Source organism: Saccostrea echinata, unplaced genomic scaffold (genome assembly GCF_033153115.1).
Source record: "Saccostrea echinata isolate AGI-Se365-2 ecotype Australia unplaced genomic scaffold, CSIRO_AGI_Sech_v1 ptg000058l, whole genome shotgun sequence".
Classification (NCBI taxonomy): Eukaryota; Metazoa; Mollusca; class Bivalvia; order Ostreida; family Ostreidae; genus Saccostrea; species Saccostrea echinata.
In genome coordinates, this window is record NW_026889807.1 from 356,890 (window position 1) to 379,298 (window position 22,409).

General features: G+C 34.2%; 1 protein-coding gene and 1 pseudogene across 1 annotated transcript; both read right to left on the reverse strand.

The window, feature by feature from the left end:
• Positions 1–19,669: 19,669 nt before the first annotated feature.
• LOC133174504 (uncharacterized) lies at positions 19,670–20,569 on the reverse strand (annotated as a pseudogene).
• A 99-nt stretch (positions 20,570–20,668) lies between these two features.
• On the reverse strand, positions 20,669–21,926 carry LOC133174505 (peroxynitrite isomerase THAP4-like). Its single transcript, XM_061309618.1, has 2 exons — positions 21,722–21,926; positions 20,669–20,889 (listed from the first exon to the last, which is right to left on the reverse strand). Exons 1-2 carry the CDS (start codon positions 21,924–21,926, stop codon positions 20,669–20,671), a joined length of 426 nt encoding a protein of 141 aa, XP_061165602.1.
• Between the last annotated feature and the right edge of the window lie 483 nt (positions 21,927–22,409).

Below are 22,409 nucleotides of genomic sequence, written 5' to 3' on the forward strand. Positions count from 1 at the left end.
GCCCATGCTTAGAGCTATTAACTAATGATAGCGAGCGAAATCGCAATGTTATGAAGGTTCATCCTTTAAAGTGACATAGTGTCGTTCATTGGCACATATTGTCGTTGACATAATGTGCCGATATAATAGTTATGCCTTATTTTTCTTCTGCTGAACGAGTGACATTGTGAGTAGTTACAATTTTGCACAATGACGCAGCAGGCTACGATGTGTGCCATGATGTGTGCCTTAAATTATCAATTAATTGATAAATAGTAAAAATAATTTTAATTGCAATCAGTGATTATCATCATGTAAACTCTGATGTTGAGGACGGCAATATGTGTCACAAGGTTCTGCACACTTTGTCGCCTTCGAGAGTGCGTGCAGGTATATTTTATCCCTGGGCGACAATTTGTACCGGTGGGCGAAAATATGTGCCAAAGCTCAATTCTTTATATAATGTCGCCAGCGACAATATATGCAAAGGCAACAATATGTGCCGCTACAGGTCTCTCTTGGCCCATTTAAATCTTATAGGTTATAACCAGTTTCCAAAAACATTCTTCAGAAAACTGCTATATGGTCTTTTACTTGTAATTTATAATGCTTATTTCCTTGAAACTACGTATGTAAGTATTTCTAAAAAGTTAAAAAAAAAAATAAATAAATAAAAAATAAAAATAAAAAATAAAAAAAGCATTATGATAGATAATTGAAAGTGAAAACAATTACTGATTAGGGGCCCGTTTCATCAAAAGTCGTAAATTTAAGGCTTAAGTTAGGTGTACTTCTGGGGTTTACGCCAAAATTTAGTCGGACGTAATTTGCGTTTCACGAAGTGGCGTAAGTCTAGTCGTAAACGATACGCTTAGTCTCAGGACTAAGTCCTTTACAACGCTGCATTGCACATGCGCAAAAAACATACATGCGTATTGTGTACAATGTCTGTAGAACAACACACATATACATTATTTTAAATGAAAACTTACGTGGATTTTTAGAGACCTTCTAGAAAACATGCAACTTATATCTAATTATCATAAAATATTAACTACCTACAACATACCACCTGATTAAACTCCAAAATTAAAGGTCTGAAAAAAGAAATAAATGTTCTTGCAAATGTACTAATTTTGGAATATAGACATATAAATTTTGGAGTATCTACAAACCACCCCTCCCCTGGATTTTGATAAAGGAAGAGAGGAAGAGACAGAGATCTAGACAGCGTAGGGGGGGGGGGGATAATCCGTTACAATTTTATGTACTTGTAACTGGGCATATGATGGACTACTAAATAGATAAGAATCAATAAAATATTACAAAATATGCATTATTATGAAAAAATAAAGATTTTTTCCCATTTCTTCTATGACAGTACCTTGTATGTCATTCCGTTTGTTCCTAAAAAAATTGTAGTATTTATTTTTTTTAATGCGGATTCTTTTTAATTTTCCCAATAAAGAAAGGCAAGTACCATCGATATTTTTGAAAATTTCAGAAATCTATCATACATTGTTTAAACACTAATATATTGTCATACATGGGCGTAATAATTGTAAAATTACAGTCATTTCCGAGTCAAGTTTCTCTTACAGCTGATTTTCAAAAGCTTTCGAGTGACTTTGTTGCCCCTAGTCCCTATGGTAAAATCCTCTTTAATTTGTATACAATATCAGGATATATTGACTTTCAATTATATTTACGAAATCACCCGGAATCTTTTTGTCTTTTGAACGTTAACAACTTTTTTCTGGACGCAGGCGGGTCCGTGATTTTCTTTTCAAGGGAGGGGGAGGGTAGGTCATCAGTAAACAAAAATTCCATCCGAAAAACTTGTTGACAAGCTAAATATCGCAATTTTCTTTCCCAAAGCTGAAAATCTTATTTCGGGGGGGGGGGGGGTCCCTTCGTCCTTCCCTTCAATTCTTAAACTTGATAAATATGGCTCTTCTTACCAACCTAATAACTTAACTTTTTAACAGGGGTCCAAGGTCATTTTCATTTTTTTACTTTCTTTAGTCTCAGATTTGTATACCTGAATAACTCCGCAAATTGCGGCGAAGAGGACTGGACCCTCTCCATGACCTCCCTTGATCCACGCATGTGGACGGGGAGTAAATAAGAAATGGTGTTTTTGAGCACGATAAAGTTTTTAAAAAGCCTACTTGCATGGTTTTACGATAAGTTAAAAAATATTTTTTTAAATATAGGCATTAACCAAACTTAAAGAAGATACAACTGTAACTGTGCTTTCTTTTTTTTTTTTTTTTTTTAAAAATGTTGGGGGAAATAGCTTTTTTTTCAAAATAAACATTTTAATAGGTTTCTTTTCAGTGAATGACACAAAATGTATATACAATACCTCGTACTCAAAATACAACAATCAAATGTGTATAAATGCAGAATTATCAAAACTTAAGAGATGGTGTAAAAATGAATCCCTGTTAATAAGACAATCTTTTACGAAGAAAGAGCCATAGCTGCCTCCCCGACGACACAACCGCACGGCCAGGAACACGTTAAGTTCCTAGACAGTACCGTTGTCAGAAACTTTTTAAAGTTAAGCACTGAAACTGGTTCGTTGTCATGAATATACAGGTGAGGTTATGGTAAAATCTGTCCGGTGTCATGATTTGAGAAGGCAGACTGTGAGAAGTTTTTCATTTTTCAAGTTAAATTATCTATAACAATGTCTGAAATTACAATGGGAAACAGGGCTGACACCCTTTTTGGTGTTGTATGAATTTCAGCCGTTAAAAAGAAGTAATAAAAGAAGAGTTTGCGTTGGCGACATTAACCCAGTTGAAATCACTTGTGGATTAGATTTATTTTCCTACTGAGATGTTATATTTTTCGTATATAGAATATATAATATACACACCAATTGGTGCAGACAGTATCAAGACATGTTGTAAGCCTTTACAGAAAAATGAGAACAAATTAAAACTGAAAATTTTGATTTATTTCATTTTTTGTCCGTTGTCATGACAAGATACGAAAATTCAGTCTGTTGTCGCTACTGTACTTTATACACTACGAAGGACGATCTTATGTTGTTTTAGGTATTGTTAAGCATGCCATCAAAAAGAGGAGTGTGACGGTACATATTGTCGTTTTATACATATTGTCGTCGGCGACGAAATGTACCTACCCTGACTTCACTTATCGTCGTCCATCAGTACATATTGTCGCCGTCGACAATTTGTACCGAGACGAGCCTTTTCTTCCTCCTACGTAATGAAATACAAAATGTACAGTCAAGCATGGGCACGTTTTGTCGTCGGCGACAATATGTACTGTGAACATTTGCACATTTTGTCGCCGATATATTGTGTTGAATATTTACTAAGGCTGGCTGAAATTAATTCTACGTTGAACGTCACCTATAAACTTCAAAACCTACGAGGGCGGGAGGAAAAAATTAAACAAACAGAATTTTCAAACAAATGAGTCGTTACTCATCTACATGAATTAAAATACTGTAAGTATTTGTAATCATGTACAGACTCTTGATTAAATAATCATTTCAGTAAACCTGTATCTTTAAATGATAGGCCTCATAGAGGGCCCAAGTATTGTCTATCTCTATGGAATGTAGTTTTTAGGTGCTAAAAGTAAGAGCAAACTCGAACAGAAACATTAAAAAATGTGGATTTGTTTGTTTTTTCAAAGTGCCAATTTCTCTGAAACCTACGCGCGCGGGTGACGTTAAACATAGAATTAACTTTGGACAGCCTAAGGTCGTGAAGAGAGACAGAGAGAGAGAGATTGACGCACATACACAGAGAAAGAGAGAGAGAGAGACAGATAGACAGTTAGACAGACAGAAGGATAGACAAAGTGTTTGGCTGATAAATAACTAAACAGGTTGTATTTAGCATTACTCGCAATACTGTAGGGAGAAATGGTGTTGCTCAGAAAATTGTGTCCAGCATTGGTTTACATGACTATGATATGTTAAAATACCGTAGATCCTGAGATATCTGAAAAATCAGTCTATTCTTTTTTCTCGTTATGTATAAATGGATATAAGATTGAAAGTTATTTGTTCAGTAGTAATGTTATCTGGAATTCATTTTTTTTTTTGCTTAATTCTCATACGAGTACCGATATAATTGGTGTAGGGGTTGACTTTTTAGCTCACCTGAGCTGATAGCTCTAGTGAGCGTTTCTGATCACATTTTGTGTCGTCCGTCTGTCTGTCGGTAAACTTTTCACATTTTCAGCTTCTTCTCAGGAACTACTGGCCAATTTCAACCAAACTTGCCAGAAAGCAAACGTGGATAGAGGGAGTCACGTTTGTTCCAATTTATGGTCATGCCCTCTTTCAAGGAAGTATAGTTAAGAATTAATGTAAATTTAGTGACATCTTTAAATAATATTCTCAAATATCATTGTGTCAGAAAAGTTGAAACTTTTATGAAAGCTTTATTATAAAGTGTAGATTCATTTTTATTCAGAACATATCTGGAGAGGGTGGGGCTACAATAGGTGATCAAAGTTTAAATAGAATATTTAAGAATAACTCTTTCAAAATTTTCTTCTCAAGAACTTCTGGATCAGAAGAAATTATACTTATGTGAAAGTACATAGTGTACTTTTAATTTTGTAGATTCTGGCACGAAAAAGATCCCACACTTCTCAATGGCCCTGAGTTCCGAAAATAGGTCTAAATTTTTGGCCCTCCACCGGCAAGTTGTGATGTCTCCTTATGAGTGAAAAATTTCCTAGAGGGATATTAAAACAACAAACAAACAAAAACAAATTCAATTTTGTTCAAATCATGACCCCCATGGGTAGGGTGGGGGCATAATTGATGATAAAAGTTTAACATTTGGAATATACGGTATACAGAAATTCTTTAAAAATCTGCTCAATAACCAAAGGCGGACCTAGCACCGGGCATACTAGCTAGGATGCAGGTTTCTTAAGAGAAAATGAATTGAAAATTAAAACATCGAAGAATAGTTAGCACGTTCGTGAAAGCTGCTTTAATACGACCCCTAGATCCAATATTATCTGTAATATGATTTGTATTCTTTTAAATTAAGCATATATTTGATCATTTCTGTTCCATTTTATTGATTTACTTGCATATTAAGAAAAATGACACCGGACCAGATAAACTTAACATGTACTGACAACGGACTTTTTGCTTATAAATTGCGATTTCTTAAAACATGTTAGCTACAAAAGGCTGTCAGTTGCCTAATACATTTAAAATGAAGTTTCTGTTCATATTTTAAAATAAAAGTACCATTTCGATGAATTAAATATAAGAAATATATGATTTTCCAGCTCACGACCATGCCCTCACACATGGGCATGTGATCGCCAACCAAAACTCCTCAAAATGTATTAAGGATATCAAATACATAAATCTTTGTATGGAATATTGAATGTTGTATCTGTTTCCCAAAATTAAAATTTATTCTTAGAATTTGTCCAAAACGTTAAAATTTAGGCATTATGTATAAATTCTTGTATCTTTTGCATGACACCGGACGTGTTCCTGGCCGTGAACCGACTCAAGAATTTAAAAGGAAGTCACCTGTTTCTATTTATAGATATACCTTTTCAATTCAAGATCAAAAGTTCTATGTAATATGGTTTGAGGACGAGTATTATTATATTTTCATAGTTGCGAGTATGTCAAATGACATTCATTTAATATGTTCAATACTCTAATTCTGAGACAAAAGATTAAGAAAATCAATAAAAATAAAACAAGTAGCTATGAATCTACAAACTTTAAAGCTATATATGGCGTATCTGAGCTAAAAAAAAAAAAATAAAATAAAAATACGAGATTGAGTGAAGATAAACGTAATATGTTTTTTACGTTCAAATAAAAATTTTCACCGATTTTTACCTTGAATAACCTAATGTTTCCATAGATAGATTGATTTTAAACTGTGTCTGTTAAATCAATGCGGAGTCGTTAAATAAATCGGATATTGTATTAGATTTCTAATATCTTTGAAACGTGATTGATTTTTTGTGTAATTTACAGGAAAGTCCTATCTTTATATAAAGTGATAAAACAAATAGAAAGATCTTTTTAATTTTAGTTAAATACGCCATATATGACTTTAATAAAATAGTTTAGGACTGTCTTTTCCCGAGATACTTTCAAAGTGTAATGTGTATATTATAACTTTCTGAAATTATGCATATTATAAAACGTAATAAAGAAAAACGTAGAAAAGATACACAGAAAAATGGGGGGGGGGGGGGGGTCGAACTCGCAATCACCATATTTACATTCCAGCAATCATACCACTGCGCCAACGAAGTCAATGACGTCGAATCGATATAAATTTAAGACAGGTTGCTAAATCTTACGATTATATGAGAAGAAAATTTGAATATATATTTTCATCATTTTCAATACGAAGACCACCTTTAACCAAAATTATCTAAATGTAATGAAGTGCAGTCATATTCAAATAAAATTATTCAGAAGTTGTTTTTCTGATTAAGGGTGGTCTTTGGCAACAGTTTGTCATCTTTAGGTGGATATCTCAATATTTACTATACACTCCACACAAACTGGATAATTTTCATATTTATCATATGAAGGAACTATTAATATTGAAATATCATTATTGTGTGGGTTGGTTTTACGTATGTATAAACTAATATTGTATGACAAAATTTTGGTTAAACAATCAATTTAAGAAATCACTAGTAGAGTAGGCGAAAATGCCTATCAAATGCGCTATGGCTCTTTATTAAAGTTATGTAAATACTGCATGTCAACTACTTCCTCAAATGGGTGCCCCCCCCCCCCCAATTTCCGCTCCCCCAAATATTCATAGTTTGTGAAGTTAAATAATGCATCGTTTGTATTAAAAAGACTTCTTAGAATTTACTGTAATTCTTCTTAAGGAACGGCTAAATTGTTGTCAGATCAGTAAAGTCGCTTTATTTTATGTTTACGCCCGAACTTACACCTACCCATGAGTAGACATAAAAATATGGCCTAACTCTAGTCCAGTGTTGGATACGCTGTTCAATGAAATGCAAATCTTTGTGCTAGTCCCGACTTCACGCCGGCGTAGCGCTAGGACTTGGCTTACGACCTTTGATGAAACGGGCCCCTGGGACATAAAGAACATTGAAGAAGTTTGCATGAGTACTCCAGAAAGATGCTCAGGTGATTTTGCAAAATGGTGAAAACTGAAACGAAATAATCTCCTGTTTACAAGTCATAACATGCTAGTCATTAAACATTACTCTCTAGCTACATGTTTATTTCCGTGAATAATTTATCTAATCGACTTATTTAATCTATCTAATTGGTAGTCTCGTTGTAGTCTTGCCAGAGTGACATGTATTGATGATTCCTCGTGTATTATAATTTACTGAACACCGAAATATAGAAGGTCCCAAGCACGTTTGCAGGGATGAAATATGGAGCTCATTGAAGATATTGTACATGTTGTAGCAAAACGATTTGTGTCTCCACTTGGGATTGGACCCAGAATTAATCTCTAACATGCCAGTCCAATACTCTATCAATCGAGCCAAGGAATTAAGCCACTAGCCCAAGGAATCAGTGTATCACACAATACAAAACTGTACCCATCCAGAGATAGATGTGTCCTCATTTCTTAAGGAGTGCTAAAACATGTAGGGTAGTTCCGGAGTCGGGGCTGGGGGGGGGGAATCACATTCACCCGATAAGGAATACCCAATCACAACGTTGGGCATCAAATGTAACAGAAATCCGTTTGTGCTTGGGATTGAACCTGGGATGTCTTGTCTGTCCAGGCCTCCACTAATCGAGCTAATGCGTTAACCGTACAAACCCTTATAACCGTCTCTGTCGCAATATTGCATAAATATTGCATGTAGCTGAGGGCAACATTGAAAATTTTCACCCCAAAGAAAACCTCTGTCAACCGAGGCGCAATCGAGGTTGAACTTGGGGGGTAGGGTGAAAATTTTCAATGTCACCCTTCAACTTCATACAATATTTATTATATTATACTAAATATTTTATACAAATACATCTAACGGTGAACGATTAACGGTGAACCTTACGCGTAGTAATTCCACGCATTTCAATATTTCAATATTTTTTATAGAATCACCCATTGTCAAGTAACAGGCACGTAGCATGCATGGGGGGGGGGGGGGGCTATTTTTAACTGCTAATATAGTATGAAAAAAGTACATCGACTTAGCGGCCCACTCCCCACATTTTGTTGCAAATCCTCCGATGCGAATGTTATTTAAAAGAAAATTCTTGGAAACTACCCCCTAATCCCTCCCCCCACCACCACCACACCACCATCAGCGCGAAAGATGATATCGAGTTTGGACAAGTTTCCTTTTTTTTGGTCAAAGATTTTCAGGTAAGTTGTCATTTTTTCTCCGGCTGTCCCCCAGTTTCAAAGACGATGCTACGTGCATAACTAATGGTGACTGTTGCTGTTCTACACCATGCTGGGGGCGTGGTTTCATGATTCAGATGGTAATTCTGTTGTGTTTTTCAACAAATGTAACTCAACAAATCAAATTCAACTAATTAACCTAATTTACATGAAAATATGATACATAAGAATTATTTCAAGATATCAATTTAATTATTGCAAAAATATTTTCATTCTTGCAATAATTAAATTTAATTAACTTTTGCTCTCGTTAACTTATTTGATGCGCACATCAGTTTAACAGTTCAATGCTTGATCTCAACAATGTACATGATGGAATTATTGTTCGCCAAAAATATTTAAAAAAAAAAAAAAAATCACAAAAATAAAATCAGAATTTGTAATTAATGATATTAGTTTTAATTCAGACAATTCTGCCCCAGAAAAACCCATTCTAAACTCAAACCAGTTACCAACTTGCGTAATCTCCGTCGAGGCCTTATATCCATAAAGAGCTCTAACAGAACATGTATACCTACCTTTTTTGGTCACTCAAATTTAGTGTTTTCATTATAGACGTTATTCCTCACTTGATTAGAAATATATTAGGGTTATTATAAAAGTTTGCGGACAGGTTCTATTAATTGTGAGCTCGCTATTTGCATGCATGAAAACAGTAAAACTCTGCAGATAAAAACTATTTCGTATATTCCAATAAATATGCAAAGATTATGTTTTCGAATGATCCTTAAAAATATACAGCTATAATAATTAGATAAAACATACTTTATGGAGAATGTCACTTTTTCGCCATCTTCGCTAGCCAAGGGTTTCCGATCCGAAATCTACTCGGGTGGAGCGAATCGTAAACCTTTGGATAGCGAAGATGCTTTTTCACTCGTTTACAGTACATAGTCATTTTTTTAAATTAAAATTTCACTGTTGTACATTTGTAGCGCATAAAGATTTATGATATTTCACCTGTAGATACATGAAACGTCATTGGCGAAATTTTAAATTAAACTAGAGGGGTTATGACTGTTTTATCGGTAATTATAATTAGGCAATTCCAAGTTTTTTCTATGTTTAGCGTCCGCCTGCGCCTTGGTTTCTGACACCCCATATCAGAAAAACAAACAAAATTAGGGGTCCTAAAATTGATTATTCTGGTCGAAATCTTTGAATTCTTTCAATTTTTCTACATATTTGTCTACAATATGTCGTATTAGGTATATTTTAAGCAATTTATACCTTAGTTATGCAAAAGAATAAATCTTTTACAAGAAAAAAAAATCTTAAATGAAATTATATCCTTCGACAATGTAATTTGTATGACTTTAAAGTCTGTGTTTTTATTTTTTGGCTTGTGTGTTTTTTGCAAATAGGTAGGTAGGTTTTTGAAATATGGGTGGACGCTAAAACTTGGGAGAAAAAACTTGGAATGGCCTTATTACGAGAAAATGATCCCTTTAGCCCTCTTCATTGTGTGTACATGTATGCTATTCCATGGGCAAATGATTTCACTCTTTGTTACATTTTTGCAAATTGTTGAGATTTTATATTATAAGTATACTTTTATGTCAGATGAAATATCAAAGAAAATTTTGTTATAATTGAGGTTAATTTTTCACCTTTATATTTGTTTCACTAAAGGAATATCGCTCGCCCTATTAGCCCATCTTCTTTAAAACTTACAGTTAATGGTTGATTAGTAATTCCATCACATCCTTTCATAAGAAAGATAAATACGCATTTAGGCAATAATTTAATCAGGCGCATATCAAAGTTTGCCATTTAGATAAAACAATTAAACATGTAGTTTTACACCCCCGCTTGAAGGGCAGAGTTAATAGTGATTGGGTGTATTATTTTATGTCAGTATCAGTTGGGGGCTCCCATCTCTTTTCTGCAACTCCTCATATACCACTGAATAAAATTTATGAGACTTTCACAGAATCTTTTTTATTACACTGTACCATTGTGCATCTCCTATTTCATATTCTGATTGACAGATGTTTGGGGTTTCCCTCAGCTAAAAAAGGACTTTGCTATTATATATGCGAGGCTTGGTCGCGAGGGAGGTAGGGGGGGGGGGGGTGTTATAATTTTGTGAGCTCAGTTCCCACAGTACCTCTAGTGTATATGTCGTCCTCTAAACTGGGATAGAAGTTTTTGGACATAACTCACATGGTCAATTGACAAAGTAGGCGAACTTCAAATATTATTAGTAGTGACTTGAATGAACATGTAGACCTTCTTAATGCTCCACAAACGAACATAATTCGTGAAATTGTTTCAACACACAAACTTGTTAACAATATCATTGAATTCGAACCGACTATAACTTCACACACGTCGAGCACGCTTCTTAACCCAATTCCTACATCTGTTGACATTCAAGTATGCGAATCAGACACTCCAACAATAGGCGCTTCTATCAGTGACTATAGAGCAACTTATATTTCGCTTTCTTTCAGTATAAATTATAATCGTTCGTATAAGCATAAAGTGTGGATTTATAACAATTCAGATTTCAAAAAGTAAATTCTCTTATTAATCGAAAATTGTGATTGGACAAAAAGTAGCAACGAAAATGAAACAATAAACCTTGCAGCTGAACATTTTACATTGGAATACCTTTCCTGTGTTCATGAATGTATACATGAACAAACTGTAACCATTCCTCGTTAAAAAACATGGTTTGATTCAGTGCTACGTGAAACAATAAGAATTGGAAACCGTCTTCGTAACAAAGCACTATAAACTAAAAAAGATTCCGATTGGTCCGCATATAGAAAGGTCCGAAATTTAGTCAACAATATGAAAAAGAATACGATATCAAATTGTTACGACAAAATAGAACCTACTTGGAAGATTCAAGTAATATAACAATAAGTTATATTGGAAGTTTCACTTATATCAATTGTTTTATTTTTCTTAATTTGCATGACATACTGTATTGTAATATATAAGGAGAGGGACTAGTAAGTTATAAGAACTTGTTTCTATCCTTGTGATATATTCAATAAAATATGTTCAAAACAGTGCTTTGTGAACAGTTAACGCGAGCGGATGGTAAACGCTGAACACAAAACTGTGAATATTAAGCGCATGATGATCTCATGGTGAGCGGACGTTGAACACAAGGTGAACGAATAGTGGGCTAACGGAAAAATGGGAAAATAAAACGTTTCCTAATACATCTATTATATGTGTTTTGATGACAGTGTGTGTCAGACGTGCTCAGTTGATCGTGTGTATCAGCAGTGATAAGTTGACTGTGTGTGTGCTAAATGTGCTTAGTTGACTGTGTGTATTATACGTGTTTAAAAGACAGTGTGTGTCAGACGTGCTTAGTTGATCGTGTGTATCAGTAGTGTTCAGTTGACTGTGTGTATGCTAAATGTGCTCAGTTGACTGTGTGTATTATACGTGTTTAGATAACAGTGTGTGTCAGACGTGCTCAGTTGACTGTGTACGCTAGAAGTGTTCATATGAAAGTGTTCAATTGGTTGTGTATTAGTAAACTGTACATATTAGGTCTGATATTATGTTTATTGGTGTTGTAACGGTATGCAGTGCTAATTTAAAAAAATGGCCCCTAAAAAATTGAAGTTCAAAATGGATAGGAAAATCTTACCAAATTGTATTTAAATTTATCAGACCTATGCTTGAATGTGCTTCAGTTGTTCGGGATGGCTACTCTAAACCTTGAAAAAGTACAACTTTCCACCGCTAGAATTGTAACAAGACTACCTATTTTTGTGTCTAGAGAAGCACTTTATTCTGAAAATAGTTGGGAAACTTTAAAAATGACTACTATATTTCAAAATTCACAGGGGAAGAGTACCTGAATATTTGCATAATAGTGTTCCCAAAAAGCGTGATAATGTATCCATATACAATACTCGTGACAAACCAGATTATTTAATTCCAAGATGTAGATTAGAATTATTTAGAAATTCCGTCGTACCTAATGTTGCAAAACAATGGTATTTATTAAAAACAGAGGTCAGAAAAGCCATCTCAACATACATTTCGAGAAAAAAACTTGATAACAAAAAATTAAAAATCCACCATCTTACTTTTCTTTCGGTAAAGCGAGATACCAATATCATTCATACTAAGCTACGACATTACTGTATACTAAACTATGATCCATATAAAGGAAATTATTAAGAGTCCTTTATGCTCAAAAACATGAAGATGTGTAACATTTCTTTTTTGCCTACAAAAATTGTTCTAATGCAAGAAGTACTCTTTTCAATCGCTTGTTCATGCTTTAATTGGTCACTATTGATATAAATCTATTATTAATGATGTTAATTTGCCTTTACAGATAAATAGCAGTATATTTGCTGCTGTTAACGTTCATATATTTATTGACGAAACATATAGATTCTCTAGTTGATATGTTATTTAATAGCATTTTCACTTGTATCAATTGTATTATTTTCCTTTAATTTGCATGAAATATTGTAATATATAAGGAAAAGAACTAGTTAGTTATAAGAACTTGTTTCCTATCCTTTTGATGTACTCAATAAAATATATATTCAAAACAATGCTTTGTGAACAGTTAACGCGAGCGGTTGGTGAACGCTGAACGCAAAACTGTGAACAATGAGAGCATTATGAGCTCATGGTGAACAGACGTTGAACGCACGATGATGAAAGGTGGGCAAACGGAAAAATTGGAAAGTAGAATGTTCCTAATATATCTGTATACTTAAAATATTTCAAAATATGTTTATTTACATTTCTTGGCTGTGCTAAAATTCAGAAAAAAAAATAAATTAATGGACTTTTTCAAAGTAAATTCTCAAAAAAGATCCATTTCTTTTGATATCATTGTGCTTCAATTGACAAAATTAAACGTTTTCCACTGTAAGTGTTCTCACCATGAGAAACCAAAATACATGAGTGGGCACTTTTTTGTACGATTCGGTTGATCGGTGATCATGAATTCCAGGATGTGTTAAATCTTTTCCATAAAGAATATGTATACCTGACTATGTTTACGAGGTAGATCGACGTAATATTTCTATCTTGTTAAATTGTTTTATCTGGAGATGGTTTGTTTGTTTGTATGTTGTTTAACGTCTCTCTCGAGATTTTTTTCACTCATATGGAGACGCCACCACTTGCCGGGGGAGAGCTGCAAATTTTGTCCTGTACTTGACACTTACGGTCATTGAGCAGTGAGGGATCTTTTTGTGCCAGCACCTACTGCGATACGGGACCTCGGTTTATACGGTCTCATCCGAAGATCCGGTCTCCACGTCCCACAGTGGGATTAGAACCCGCGACGTAAGGATCAACTCCTTACTTCGCGACTCTAGAGCAGACGGTCTAACCACTGCGCCGGGCGACTCTGGAGATGGTATTGTTAATAGTATACTTAAGATATTTTTAATTAGTTGACCGCGTGTATCAGATATGGTTATTTGATTGTGTGTGTCAGATGTGGTTAGTTGACTGTGTGTTGGAGGTGCACAGCTAACCATGCATTTCTTTAAGAAGTGATTAGTTGGCTGTATGTGTTGAACGTGCTTAGTTGACTGTGTGTATTATATGTGTTTAGATGACAGTGTGTGTCAGACGTGCTCAGTTGATCGTGTGTATCAGTGGTGATAAGTTGACTGTGTGTGTGCTAAATGTGCTTAGTTGGCTGTGTGTATTATACGTGTTTAGATAACAGTGTGTGTCAGACGTGCTCAGTTGACTGTGTGCTTTAGAAGTGTTCAGTTGATAGTGTGTAAATGAAAGTGTTCAATTGGTTGTGTATCAGTTAAGTGTTCATTTGGTATGTGAAAAATCAAGGAATGAAATAAACCTTTTTCGATACATATTAGGTCTGATTCTATGTTTAGTTGTTATTTTTAGTCCAACAGATAACATTTCTTCCCTCTAACTCCATTTTACAAGAAGTGTCCATTTGCATGTGGGAAGTTAAGGTGTTCAGTCGGCACGTCATACACGTATATGTGTGTGTGTGTGTGTGATCTTCTCGTATTTCAATCTGAATTACGTTTCCCCGATTATTTTCGGTGATTTTCAAGTTTTCAAGCATGTAAACATTTACTTTCGAACAACACTTTTACAAGCACTTCATGTAGCTACATAGTTTGCATTACCTACGTACAGTGAAGTTGCCAAAACTTTCTATTTCCACCATGGAAGAGTTATAGTTCTTAGTGCAATCTTCTGTGAAAAAGTCGGAAAATGTACAAATATCGCGGAATTTCTGGGACAATTGTAACAACATGTTAACAATACCTTGAATATCGATGAAAAAAAGCCTTATAAACATAAAAATGAGACACTGTATTTTTTGGTGGACTCTGCATGCATCAGAAGTAGAAACGATGTCGATTTCAGTTTATATACAATATGTTAGACGGTGTGACCAATGGTGAGGGCGGAGTCATCATGTGAACTTTTCTACATTTATAGTTTAATGATAAATCACTTTTAAAATCAAGTTGTAATTAGTGTCAGAAAATCATAACAAAGACCTCAGTCCTTTTAAAATGAGCTTTTAGTTCTCTTACCTTAAATATTTTTCATTTCAAATAAAGAAATTTAAGGGTTTTTGGTTTTATAAATCTAAAAAACCTTTACTAAGATATTTCATCATGAATTGCCTAGCCAGAGCACTCAAAATCAAATAACATAAAGGGGAAAGAGCATGCACTGGACCTTTCAAGGATTCAACCTACCAAGACCCAAGAAATCTTAAACTTAAACTCCTTCATCGATATGTATCTGTCCAACAATTAATATGTGAACTTGCATGAGCATAATTTCTTTATCTTTCACGACTTAATTTAAAACCCCTATCCAGAAACATCAAGTCATTTAATTCTCATCTTTTACTTTCAATGCATGGTCATGACATCAAATACAAATAAGGACAATTGTCAGGGACTACATCGGAAGTCAAACTTGGGAGCCAAACTACAGAAAGATGATCTAACTCCTGAGTTATCAGGACACTTAGAAACTGACCAACACTAGAGCTGTGTATCGTGAGGGCTAAAAGTTTCAGCATCGCAGAATTTCTAAGAATTATTTTCTTAATTTTAATGGAAAAAATGTAGAGTAAATTTAACGTTTCTGCATTTTTCAAAAACTAATCTGATTCGAATAGTCTTTAGTGCTTTCTAAAACTAACATAAAAGCAACCTAAAAATCTTTCCTTTTTAATATTTGGAAAAACAAATTTGACTCAATAATTTTTTTCCAAGTATTAAATTGTTAATGCGAAAAATATTAGAATTTTAAAACCAAAACTTGTGAATAGGGTACATTTCTGGGACGTATCAAATAGAATATTTAGAGATATATCGAACCCCCCCCCCCCCCCCCCCGCATCAGTAATTGATGTTTTCCACCACATAATTAATAAAAAGGATCATATGTTGAAGCTTTCAAAAAAGGATATTTTAGTACTACTCAACAACATTGAACTCTTTACATGGATTACCATGGGTAATGTCAAATGAAGATTCTGTTTTTTTTAAGCCAAGAGAACATTAAACTTTATTAATATACATTTCATGTGTTTTGCAGTCCCTCAATGTATTGTTTAACTTAGTTTTTCTCATATGAGTTTAGACTTTATACACTATCATAATCCACCATAGGTTGCAACTGGCTGAATAAATTTGCTGTTCTATATTTTTAAAAGTACTTTTTATAACAAAAATTGGAAATAATCTTATTTTATCCGTTGAAGTGTATCCACATGTATAAATGGAACATGTGTTTGATGTGGTAGTTTGAGCTTCAGACATGTCCAAAGATTTCTCTTTTGATCGTGAGCTTCACGAAACTGAAATTTGATACTTTAAAAAAAAAAAAAAAGATAAATCTTTTGAGAAAAAAAAATAACAACAACAGATATGAGACACAGGCCTCCACCTGCATATGTATATAGTAACAAACAAGTAATCAAAGACAAGAATGAATGAATGAATGAATGAATAAGTATATAAATTAATAAATAAATTAATTAATCAATGATAAAAGAATAAATAAGAATAAAATAAGATTAAAAAAAAATTAAAATGCATTCCCCTTCCCCTCTTCTTGAGTTCATACCAGAATTGCAAATAAAACTGCACATTGTCTTCCCTGAATTATAGGTGGCGCACAACACGTTTAAGTTCATCACTATTCGTACCTTCAATTTTAGAGAGTGTCAACGTAATTTCGACCTCGTAGACCTTGCTCGTTTGCTTCAATTTTATAGATATAATGGCTGATTACGGATCGTGGGATCTACCCACACTTAGAAAAGAGCTACGGAAACGAAATGCTCGCATTTCCGGTCGCAAAAGAGAGTTGGTTGAAAGGTATACTTGCGAGCAGTTTCTTAGCCATAATTTTCTCTGTCGTACACAGAATCGTGATTAAGACGATATCGGTACCTGATATTCTTCGTAATTTCAATAAAAGTTCTCCAAAAGCATATTTTATGTAGATTTTTGTGAGTTTAATCACAATTTGTACTATCTACATTTTTAAAAAAAAATTCCAGTCAGTTTTTTTACGTCAAATACATCTTAGATCATCTGTACAATGCGTATAATAATTTAAATTAAAAATGGCCTTAGTGTATACACGTAACATTTACTGTGACCCGACTGCCTATCACCTAGCACAGGCCTCTGAATCTCTATCAATAAGCCGTTTTATGATTGATTAGAGTAATATATATACTCCCTCTATATATAAATATATACATCTATATATAGAGGGGGTATATATATTACTCTAATCAATCATATAACGGCTTATTGAATTCATGGCCGTAGGAACCGGGGGGGGGGGGGGGGCAAGGGGGGCCGTGCCCCCCCCCAATAATTTTGCCGACATATATATTACTATAGAAAACATAGGTACTATATGCTTGTGCCCCCTCAATAAAAACGTCTGGCGAACTTTTTTTTCTTTTTTTTTTTTTTTTTTTTTTGCTTGTCAAGGAATTTTTGGTGGTTTATAGTGCCCCCTCAACTGAAAATGTAGGGCTGTGCCCCCCCCCCCACCCCCATCTGAAATTGCTTCCTTCGGGCCTGTTGATAGAAATTCAGAGGCCTGTGCACCTAGTAGGCCAGTATCAGGCTTGGGGTAATGCTAAATGTAATGGTAATGCGTCACTTGCCTAGTATATATATAGATAGATAGGCTTAGATAGATAGATAGATAAATAGAAAGGGAGAGAGTATTATTGATGAGAAACCTCTCTGTTTAGACCATAAAAATATTGCAGTAACTATAAAAATATGTAACATTTTTTTTTTAAACACTAAGTTGTATCTGTAAATACATTCATGAGTCTTTCCCTTTCAACATATTTCAGACTTGAAGCATATGACAGAAATTCAAATTTTGGTTCTGCAGAAAGAGTAGAGAGAGAGTATTGTGTGCAAGTGCCTGGTTATGAAAAGTTTAAAGAAATCAACAAAGATACTCAGATAGTAGGAGTGAGAGAAGAGGCAGTGAAAGCATATCTAGAAAGAATGAATAAAAGTGTAGATAGCAATGTGATGTACATAAATGAGAGCAAGTTTCTAAAGTATGTGAGACTCTGTGCTGAAAATAACTTTTATTATGTGAAGGCAGAATGCAAGGCACAGATGAAGAAGAGTGTGTCATATAAAGTGTATGTATGTGTTGATATGGATGGGTGTATCGTTGAAAGTCAGTGCGAGTGTGCTGTGGGCATGGGCCCAACTGCTGCATGTAAGCATGTAAGCATGTATGTGTTGTGTTATTCAGTTTACAGATGTTTTGTAAAAGTGGAGACATTGTAACCGAGGAGTCGTGCACTCAGAACCTTCAAACTTTCCATCAAACCAAAGTGTACAAAGGCAGTCCAATAAAGGCAAATGACTTGCCTTTAGCTGGTGAAGTGGATGTTAGTTATGATCCAAGACCAAGAGCATATCGTAATATGCCAGGATATCCAGATACCTTCAGAAATGTCTGGCTAAATCATCCCAACATTAGTGATTTAGCAGTCTCACAAATCTTCCCACTTGCCAACACAATGGGGTTAGAAAAAGACCATGACTATTTAAGTCATCCATTGTCATACATATGGTTACAAAACATGAATATAACAAATATTTCAGATGAATATATTGTTAAGCAAACGCGCGGTCAAAGTATAAGTGCTATCTGGTGAGATGAGAGACGAAAGAGAATTCATTATTCCAACTTTGGCAGAATTTGCAAGGCTACTGACAAAACTGATTTTTTAAAGCTGGCTGAAAATTTAACAAAGCATATGCCAGAAATTCGGGTACCTGCTATTTTGCATGGTAGATGTTATGAGTCGGTGGCAATAAAAAGTTTGAGGAAAAATTGAATGTTAAAACCTCAAAATGTGGAATATTTGTTTCAAAGTTGCATCCTTTTATAACTTCTTCACCTGATGCCATCTTGGACCAAAGTACGCTTATTGAAGTTAAATGCCCCTACCATGCAAAATACAATAAAATATCAGAGGAGACTGTCTCGTATTTAAAAATTGTTGATGGATGTTTAGAGCTAGACAATACTCATGACTATTTCTATCAAATTCAAGGGCAACTTTTCTGTTCAAACAAAACATGCTGTTATTTAGTTGTTTACACACTGAAAAATCTTAAAGTTATCTCAATTCAAAGAGACCAAGCATTCATTGACAGAATGTTGCAGAAATTAATTTCATTTTTTGACACATACTTCAAGACTGCTATTCTGAAGAACTTTTATTACCATGACCACAAAATGAACTAAAATTTAAGTTGTTAACAATGACATCTATGGACCTATAGGCACTGCCACACATGAACAGTTTTTTTTTTATATGTTGTAAATAGAAACTTACACTTGGTACATGTTCATACAGTTATAGTTATACTCTCTATGTGTACATTGATCATGTACCTCAAAATCTATTCATATGACTATGTAACTAGCTATGAAACTTAGTTGTATAAATACTTGCAACTAATTGAGAATTAATAAATAAATAAACAAACTGACAATCCATTGGTTAGATTAGGGTAATATTAAAGTAGTAAGTGTAAATGTATTATATTTTTACCACCTTGTTATCAATAAAAGAAGTTCATTAGATAAGCTTGTGAATTCTTTTTTCAACCAGACTGCACAAATTGAATATGTTTTGTCAAAGTATAAAAACTTTCCATTAAAAATGTTTTAACATATACCATGTCCTATCATAGTTATTGACTCTGTGAACCAACTTATATGTATTCATTTTCATTGAACACGTTGAGACAAAATCATGCATATTTGGGAACAATACATTTTTTTGAAATTACACAGTGTGAAACATACAAATAAAATTTCACTGGCTAATTTTGTCTCGGTTGTATTTAAGGGTGTTTTAAGAATTTTGTATGTCTTCCCTAACCCTATCAGCCGTTCAATATGAACTCTTTCGCTGGATATTTTGCGATCACGCAAAACTGTCTTTCCTGACATTCTGTTTTGTTTCTTAAAAAATGAAGGAATATTTACAGTTACATCTTTAGGAGCAAACAAATCTTGGACATTGAATTCTTTGTCTGCCATAAGAGAATCGCCAGGTTCAAATAAGTCAGTACTTAACAAAGGACTCTGTTCAACAAGCTGTCTATCAATTGCAAACCTTCCATAAGCAGAAGGCACATATGAAATTAAACCCCCTGCAGTTGAGCCTACAAGTACTTTGACAGTGTTTCTATTTTTATATGTAGAGAAGGTTGCTTGTTGGGCAATGGGCGGTTTAGGTTTCTTTACAGGAATCTCAGTTTCATCAAGCAGAACTCGTGTGGAGGGGAATTTACTGTAAAAATCAGAGGGGGAGAAAAAGGAGACCAGATCTTTGTCTGGCCAGAAATTCAGTTCCCTCCACTGTCTTGACATGAAATTCACCCAGGTAATCCAAATATTTTCAACAGTTGTTTGTGATATTGAAAATAGTCTACTTAATTCGAAATTGGGCTTATGTTGCCTCAACTTAATCAGTGTCAAAAAGAGCTGATTTTCAATGGACATATTTTGAACCTGATTATAAATATAATTGATATGAAAGGCTGCTTCACCAAGACTATACAGTACATGTAAAAGTCTGTGTAGGAACTCAACCCTGTATAAAACATGATGCCTTCATCATAATACATGAAATTTTCAATACACATGATTGGCGATTTTGCTGTTTGACATGATGAATCTGCAAAAACAGGTGCAACAGGGGCACTTATCTCAATATCATAATCACTGAAGCAAGACTTTTCATCCTAAACTTCTACACTGTTGCCCACTTCATATACATTGCAAACATCTGAAACCATTTCTGTTTCCATTTCCGAATTTTCTCGGTCATCTTTCTCCAATTTGGCACGACTGTCAAGTACTCTCTTGCTCCTCTCATCAACACCATAACTCCACTTTGACTTGGTCCAAGGGAAGATGGAAGGGACTGCATCAGGTTTTCTCTGCCGTCTTAGTGATTCAGTGCCTATCAAGTTATCAAAAATATTTTATTGTTTAATACATAATGAAAATACTTTGGAGAGAAAAAAAAACAAGATATATCAGGAGATGATTAAAAGTTTTAGTTCAAAAAGTATAAAATTTAATAAAAGATATATGTATTATTTGGCTTATCGTATCCAGTGGTGACTTCCTAACCCACGTGTCAGGAACTTCCAAAAGAGCATGACTGCAGAATGACTCTAATTCCTCACCACATCTTGATGAATGATGACATAACAAAATAGCCATGAAATAGCAAACTTGGTATTTTTCAAAATATATTTCACAAGTTTGACCACTCCATTGCATATTTTGATAACATCAAACTGTTTAATATTAGGATACTGCGCTGGTAATGGAAAAGAAAAGCACTTGTCAACATGTAAAAAAATGGAGATAATTCGTAATAAAGCATGCAAATGTAAAAATGATAAACTGTTAATCATTGAAATTCTTTACGTCATATCAGCTGTTTCAGTGTCAACTATGAACATGTGTAACAGAAGTAAATATTATTGTATGCATATATGCATTATATTTATAAAGGTTTACGTCTTATATAAAAGCATCATCTCTATGGCCAAATTCTCAGTATGATTTGTCATTTAATAAAAAAAAAGTTCCAATGAAGTCTTTGATTTTTTGCTGTATTAAAACTGGTATTTGATTTTGATATATAGCAGATATAGATACAAATAAAATTTTCATGTGTATCCGTCTCGTTATTACACAGCTGTTATGGACTATAAACAAATCATGTTGTAAGACAAAATATAAATAAGTAACTAAAAATGAAGCCAAATAATCTTACTAACCGTGCTGTGTTTCAGAGGTGAAGTCTTCCTCACGAAAGTGTTTGTGACACACATTACTAAATGGCTGTGGCGTCCAATGTTTATATGTCATATCCCCATCGTTTCGTCGAATGGCTCGAATCCAAAGCTTTCTTATCCTTTCTTCCTTTGGAAAGCTTAATCCTCCCCTGGTGGAACAACCAGGCACACAACAGCAAGTGGGCATTTGATGTTTATTATGACTACTCTAATGTTATCGAAATCGAAGAGAAACCGGAAGTAACTATGAACCGAAACGTGTAGTGTGCCACCTATATCATCGTAAGGGGCAAGAACTGACAAATATTTGCAATTCAGTAAAGCTTTTCATGCAATATTTTACCCTAGAACATTTTTTTAAATGTATTATTCAATAGGAAAATTATACTATGTCATAAGAAAAATCTTATATATCTAGTTTGTGTATTGAAAATAATCCTGAAGACATTCGTAATTAAGAAATTTTATTAACAAATAAATTAGAGTTGTTTCTTTCCCCTAAAGTCTGGTGAAAGGAGCCACAGGAAGATCCGCCCCTCCATAGTGCCTAGTGCACAGTCTAGACAGTGACGTCACCGGAATTCGTTAAACTGAGTTTTTTTGTTTCATCAAAATATAGTAAGGTTTTTCAAAAGGTGAATAAATCTGTTTTTAAAAAGAGAGTACACAT

What these genes read in the sequence shown, in the direction of transcription:
- LOC133174505 (XM_061309618.1), bottom strand. Translation starts at nt 21,926, where the DNA reads ATGCCCACTTGCTGTTGTGTGCCTGGTTGTTCCACCAGGGGAGGATTA. An exon ending in CACCTCTGAAACACAGCACG is followed by an intron (nt 20,890 to 21,721) that starts GTTAGTAAGATT and finishes ATAACTTGATAG; the next exon opens with GCACTGAATCACTAAGACGG.